The 6917-nt window shown below is 44.1% G+C and overlaps 1 protein-coding gene across 1 annotated transcript in view; it reads left to right on the top strand.

Annotated features, from left to right (window-relative positions):
* Positions 1 to 656: 656 nt before the first annotated feature.
* SGPL1 (sphingosine-1-phosphate lyase 1) overlaps positions 657 to 6917 on the top strand; it is a gene marked incomplete at its 5' end in the record, with an annotated part of 18056 nt that continues 11795 nt past the window's right edge. The window contains 3 exons of the mRNA XM_010193971.1: positions 657 to 804; positions 2488 to 2567; positions 4072 to 4200. Coding sequence (XP_010192273.1) covers positions 657 to 804; positions 2488 to 2567; positions 4072 to 4200 — 357 coding nt within the window. The remainder of the gene's footprint in view (positions 805 to 2487; positions 2568 to 4071; positions 4201 to 6917) is intronic.

Here is a 6917-nt window from a genome sequence, read left to right as displayed (position 1 = left end):
CTAATAGGTCATTCCCCAATTTATACTGTAAAAATCTCCTACTTGTGCCTGTAATGGAGGGTTTTCCTGGGTTTTCAAACTGTTTGTATGGGCAGAGGAGATGAGGTACAAAATAGAATGCATCTAAAGACTTTTACAAATTTAAACCTGTGACTTAAAAAGGTTTGTTGGAAAAGAGCGCAGTATTTTTGCCTTGAGCTTTGTTTTCTCATGCATTAAGGAAGCTCCCACTGCTCATCGGTACCAAGTACAGGACGTACCCTGTCTGAGTGTTGAGGTAGTGGTGCCTGTGCTGTTAAATGCAATGCAGCTGAGCAGTGGCCCAGGTGCTGCTCTGCAATCGCCCATACTGATTACTTGGCACAGCGTGGGCTGCACTAGCTACCATTCCCACAGGCAATTCCCAATGTGGTTTAGAGGCTAGTGCCTGTCAGTTCACCATCCCAGGCAGCTTGTTTTTGGAGGGAGAGGTTGGTAGGAAGGAAGGCATGAACTGTGTCAACTCTGCTATGCTTTTTGGTCATAGAGCTGAAACAGTTTCGATCCATTCTGCTCAATGGTACGGATGTAGCTAGGGAGTTCAATCTTGCATGCACACAACAGTTACTTATAATATGGCCAGTGCCAATGTTGATAGGGTTTTCTTATCTTTTTAGATTCAAAAGAAGATTGATGAAGCCTTGAATGATGTCACTTCCAGTTTATCCTTCCTGAAAGATGAAAAGGAGTATATCAAAGCGCTGCCGGAACAAGGCATGAGCCAGCCTGAAGTACTAGAGAAGATGAAAGAGTACAGCTCGAAAGGTACGAATTTCAGTCTGTACTGCAGCAGAGGTGGGTCTGTTTCATAGACCTACAATTAGACTTACTCTCTTAAATGAGTTCTAATGACTCCTAAACATGGTTTCATCTTAAATATATATTCCCTTTATTCTTTGCTTGCAAATTTTTGTCTGTTTTGCTTCTGGAAGTGACCAAGTTCAGCATCCATGACTTCTAGTAGTGTATTTGGTGAAATTCTGTTCCTTCCCCAAGAGTTCTAGACTGATGATGGGAGAGCTGAGGAGAAGAGAAATATGGAGGAAATGATTTGAATGCATTTTTTATTACATTTCTGAGCAGTTGCCTTGATGTTTGACTTTTACCAGAAATGTGTTTTCTGTGAAGCCCCGGGGAATACTCACAGTAATAATACAAAACAAAACAAAACAACCCAAACTACTAACTTCCAAGCAGGATTTTTAGGGAATTTCCAAGACTGTCTCTCTTAATCCAAGTCCTAATGGTTTGCACCTTGAAAATGCCATTTAAGGAAGGCAAAGTCGTGATGGTCTTCTCCTGACTTGAGCCCACATAAGCAGTGTCTGAAACTTAATTTGAGTCGCCTCACTCATGTAAATATCTCCACCCTGATTCATGTACCTATAACTCGTAATGAGTAAATTTGGGTAACCTGCTTTCTAGAGGAGAAGATATGACTGCCCTGCTCCTGTCTCAGATCTGAGAAATACCTTGAATTTTCTGCTAGAGCAGCTTATCTACTCTGAATTCAGAAACACACAGTTTTACAGTCAAGTATCTTTTAACAACCTTCTTCTTTTCTACTTTTATGTATTTTTATGTAGCTTCTGTCTGTGTTTTCCCTCAGATGATTATTGCCCTCCTTCACTGGAGTCTTATTTCTTTTTTTTGTTTTGCTTTTCCTGTGACCCTTTCATTCCCATTCACGTGCACTCCCCTTTGAAAGCTGCTTGGAAATGAGGGTTGGATTGTGACTGTGTTCACCTTATATACGCTTGTGAAGCTGATGCCATTGAGTTTTGAGGAGGGGGAAGATAATTAGGAGAGGGAGCAAGTAACCAAACAAGTGGAGGTACACTGCTGGGGGTGTTTGGAGGGAGAAGTTTACTTGGCTAAGTACTATGATGTTGGATAATGGGTTGAAACACTTTTCACCAGAGTGTGCTGCTGATGTTGTTCCACTCAGCTGCTCTCATTTGTTAAAGCTTCAGTGGCATATTGTTTTAGGTGAAGTGTAACTGAGGCAGCTGGCACCGTAGGTTTTAGCAATACAAGCTTGGCCTTTCCATCTCTTCTTGGCTTGTAGTGGTGATGGGAGTTCTTTGAAACTGGCTCTAACTTCAGCCACTTTAGAGCTCAGTTGGTTGGACAGCAGTTTGGGGAGACTGAGTGGGGATTAAGTGGATTATGTATTGGTATAACTGCTTGCTGCAGCTAGATGTTGTTGATGTGCTGACTCTGCGGTCATCATTTACTTGCAGTTTGCTAAGTTCATGGGATGTACAGTGCCAGAGGCTCAGTGTCACACACAGCTATCTCTGTGGCACAAAAATTGTACTTGTTCCTCATCAGTGAAATCTTAAAAGCTGAATCCTCGTCTGTAGAACTGGTGGGAGGACTTCTTTGTACGTGCCTTCTGAGAACGGCTGTGTTTGCAAGCAGAGTGTGCTCTTCCTTCTGTTTCAGGAGACATGCGTTGGCAAGATGGGAAAGTCTCTGGGACCGTGTACAGTGGTGAAGAGAAACTCACCCGTCTGCTAGTGAAGGTAAAGTGCAAGCAGTCTAACTGTGCATCTTTTCAGGTATCCTTAGCGTCTTCAGGGCAACCAGAAACCCCTCAGCACTGTTCCAGCATCTTTCAAAATCAATAGGGAAGATCTGAAACTAAGACTGCCCAACTGTGAAGACAAAGCCCAGGGTAAATGTAGGGAATGATTAGCAAAGCATCTGGGGAGTGTGAAGCTGGCCAAGTGACTGTCCCTGCAGAAACACCATGTAGAGATAACTAGGATCATCCAGTCAGCTGAGATGTTTTGAGTAAGAAAGCCAGAAGCTGATATAAGTAACTGGAAACTGGTACTGGCCTTCTAATTCAGGGAATGGTAGGAGGCACAAAATTACCATAGATCAGCTTCAGCAAGCCCCTGGACAGATGTGCCTTTGCTGCAGCTGGAGTGAAAGCATTCTTGGCTGTCCTGCAACTGGGAGGCTGTGGTACTTTGGACTGGAACAGCTTCACTGAGCAAAACCGAGTTCCTCTTGGTTTAAACAAAAAAGAAGTTTGTGAAATGTGTTTTGGTGGTCCAAATCTTACAACAATGGAGCATTGGGATGCTTCAGTGGCATCTTTGTGTTAGGTCTGTTTACCTACTCAGGAACTTTTTCCTTTTGAGAAAGTTAGAAAATAACCTAAAGAGCCCAAAGATCTGCTTTCAAATATATCTACTTCAAGAGGTTTTTTGGCTGGAAATGGAAGTCTGGCCGCCTTGCTCCTGGGAACAACTTTTATAACAGCTGTAATGAGCTCTGTTTGGTGACTGCTATTAGTGTTTTCTTCTGCTTGTTGACATTTTCTTTGCCACTTCTGGGGAAACATAAAACGCGAAGCAGCCTTTTTAGAGGGGCCTCAGCTCGGGTTGTGTGTTGTGGAAACATTCTCTCTGTGCTGATTATTCGCTGTTATTTCTGCTGTATTTCTGCTAACATCCCTGCAGTTGTTTTTTGATCTTGACTGCAGGAGGTCAGAACTGGCCTGTTCCTGCCTTATCCTGTGAGCCTGCAGTCGCAGAACGAGCATGAAATACCGGTTTCCGCGGCCACTTTTGTTGCGGTGTGAGTGGGCAGTTGTACTTTTCTAGCTGCTTCGGAGTTCCCCTTTAGTAGGAAACTTGAAAACTAGTTCTGCAAAGTAAGTTTTTTTGGCCTGCTTTGTGTAAAGCAATCATAGGGTACACGTTGTGTTCTTTGAAAAAAACCAAACAGCTAAAGGATTCAACTTGTCTTTACGGAAAGAAATATTGTGATGTTACAGAATCACTTCAGAGGTCAGAATGCCCTAGAAAAACAAGTGAATTTTTTTTGTTGTTCCCCTCAGCCGTAGCTTGAGATATTTACTTGCAGCAGGAGTTAAGCCCAAGGAGATCTGCAGTATTGTCTGTGGCTAAATGCAGCTGCTTTGCTTATAGAGTCTCTAAGGTGAGTTCCCAAATTTGCGCTGATAATTCAGTGCTTCATCTGCAAGGCTAACTTTCTGTCTTTGTTCTTCTGAAGGTGTATGAAGAGTTTGCCTGGAGTAATCCTCTCCATCCGGATATATTCCCTGGTTTGAGGAAGATGGAAGCGGAAGTAGTGAGGATTGCCTGTACACTCTTCAACGGGGGCCCCAACTCTTGTGGTGCTGTAAGTAGCCTGCCTTTGAGCGTCCCATGAACATTTTGGATATTTCTGACTTTGATTTAAGTGTAAATGCACCTTCTGCTATCCAGCTGAGGTTGAGGTCAAGCTCATTCTGGTACATGCCATGCCAACATAGCTGTACAGAAGATGGTTGCTGATTTCAGCTCCTAGTAAAGCTTTATGGGGAACAGTTTAACTCAGGGAAATAGTTATTTAAACAAGACCATTTACTTCAGCTTTTTTTTTTTCATGCTCTTAAATGACACAGGCTTGGTGGCAGTTGGAAAAGAGAACCAGTGTAATGTAGCCTGGCTGGTTGACAGTGGGGGATGGTGAACAGAGCCGTGTCGCTTTGAGTAGCTCCCCTCCGTTTTAATCTCTGAACTGGAAATCTGTGGGCCTGCCAGCATGCTGAGGTTGAGGACAAGGCTGGCTGGCTGGTCACCAACCTGCAGCTTGAAGTGTGGGTGATCAAGCAGGCATGGCACGTGTTGTCATCTGTCCAGCTGGAAAGCTGTCTTTCCAAGCTTTTGTGGCCTTCCAGCGTGCTAGGGTGGCAACCACTTTTAAAGCGTTGATAGAGTTTTGAGCAGGAGTGTGTGTCCTTGAATGGGTGATTTCAAAATTGGTCAAAGAGCAAAAGTTGTGAACTTGCACAGTGAGTTATCGTTATAAAAATAAGCCATGGTTTTTTTTTTTTTTACACTCCTCTCTCTTGATTTATGTTTTTGGTAAGGAACCTGAATTCCTTAGGCCAAAATTCTCTCTCTGCTTAGGTGGTGTATGGGACAGTGAGGTCTTATCTCCTCGCATGGTGGTCAGGTGCAGCTATGATACAAACAGGCCGCTTAATAACTTGTGAAGAAGTAGTTCTGTTTGTGAGAAGAAGCCAGATGAGATTTTTCAGAGACTTGGGGTGTGGTGATTGCTGTCTGTAAATATGCTGGGGAGGGAGAAGGCCAGCAGCTGCTGAAGATCGATATGAGAAGGCAGCGTTGACACAAGAGCTTATGAGGTGAACTGGCCTTGAATGGGTTTAATCAGACAGTTGGATGCTTCGTTGTGTAAGTAGTGGAGTAGTCTTATAGTAGGTGTAGTTGGGACCAAACTCCAACTGGATTGAAGATGAAACTTGACTGTGCAGTGTTTGGGAGTGTAAAGTGTGATTGCTTTTGATAGCAGGAGGTTGCACCTTGTGACCTGACTTGTCTTCTCTGGACTATGTTCCTTGTGCCCCCTTCAAGTTTAGAGGAGGAACATGCCTCTGCTTATAAAAAGCATTTAGCTTCACCTCATCTCCTTCCTGCTTCGCAGTGCGAAGAACACTGCTGAGATTATCTCTGGAGTGGGGAAGAGGCTGGGTCCAAAGCTGTTGAAACTCATCTGTATCAGCAGTTGAGATGTCAATTGATACGACGGCCAGATAGCTCTGTGGCACTTATTGTATGCTTGGAGAACTTTGCTTGCTGAAGCCTGCGACGTGTGTGTGTTCAGCTTTTGTTACGTAAAGCACGCGTTGTAAAAGTGTCAGCCTTGGCCCTGTGTGCTCTCACTGAAATTTAAAGTGGAATTGCCTAAGAGGAGAGGTTCAGAACGGGAAAAAAATCTGCTCCAAAACAGTAGGACGGTGATCACAGCCAACCTGAGACCTCCACGAGTGCTTTCTGGGGGATCCCTCTTTTCCCTCTGGGGGATCCCTCTCTTCCCTCTGTCTTCCTCTCCCTCCTGACGATTGTGCCACAAAGCTGCAGCTGAGGTTCAAGCAGAAGCAAAGCAGACGGGGACGTGCACAACCTGCTGTGGAGTTATGTTCTAGCTGGTTGAACAGTCAAATTTGCAAAATGAGAGGGAGGGCTGAAAAGTTGATTGGCCGGAAACAGAAGATTAATTGCATGCCTGTAATTATCTTGTCAAAATGAGTCTCTCCAGTGGACTTTTTGTCTTCCTCCCATGTTGCCCTTCCTGACTGGGAAGTGTCCAGAGTTGCTAATCGTTGATGGAGAGATGTGGGTGGATAGATGGAGCTCATGTGCTCTTTAAGATGTTGGATTGATCTTATTTTCTTCTCCCCAAAGCAGAGTTAACATTTCAGGATTATTTCTGGAGGCTTCGACAGTTAAAAAGTAATTTTAAAAGAGCATTTTTTTCAAACTGATGCTATGCTTTCTGTCTCAGGAAGGCCTTGCTGTAGCTGGTCACTCAGGCTGCTGCAATTAAGCTTCAGTAACTGGTGAGGCTGTAAAACAGAGATGGCTGAACACAGGGAGGGTGCAATGCGGCGAGTCATCTTTACTTGATCTGTTCAGGAGGTGCTGCTGGCTTTTTCTACTGAGAAGGCTTCTGATTTACTCAATTCAACTTTTTGCAGTGTTGAAAACTAAAACAAATGCTTTCCTGAATTCTGTCACTGCCATCTCTTGTTGTCTTCAGCTCCCTGTCCACTGGATTTACTGACCTGTTTTAAGGAGCTGGGACTGCTTGTCCAATGTTATTGGTTCCTGGTGATGGTCGTTGCAGGCAGATGGACCTTGGTGGTGTTTCTGAAGAGCGTATCCGTAGAAAAACCCCCAAAACTTTCTGCGCTTCGTGGTGAGGCAATTTCACTTCCTCTGTGCTCTGATTTCCATGAAATCACAGAATCGCTCGGTTGGAAAAGCCCTCTGAGATCATCACGTTCAACCGTTCCTGTCTACCCCCTAAACCATATCCTTAAGTACCTC

The sequence above is a fragment of the Mesitornis unicolor genome, unplaced genomic scaffold (genome assembly GCF_000695765.1).
Source record: "Mesitornis unicolor isolate BGI_N332 unplaced genomic scaffold, ASM69576v1 scaffold10251, whole genome shotgun sequence".
Classification (NCBI taxonomy): Eukaryota; Metazoa; Chordata; class Aves; order Mesitornithiformes; family Mesitornithidae; genus Mesitornis; species Mesitornis unicolor.
Note: the sequence above shows the minus strand (reverse complement) of the source record. Positions and strands in the feature narration are given on the sequence as shown.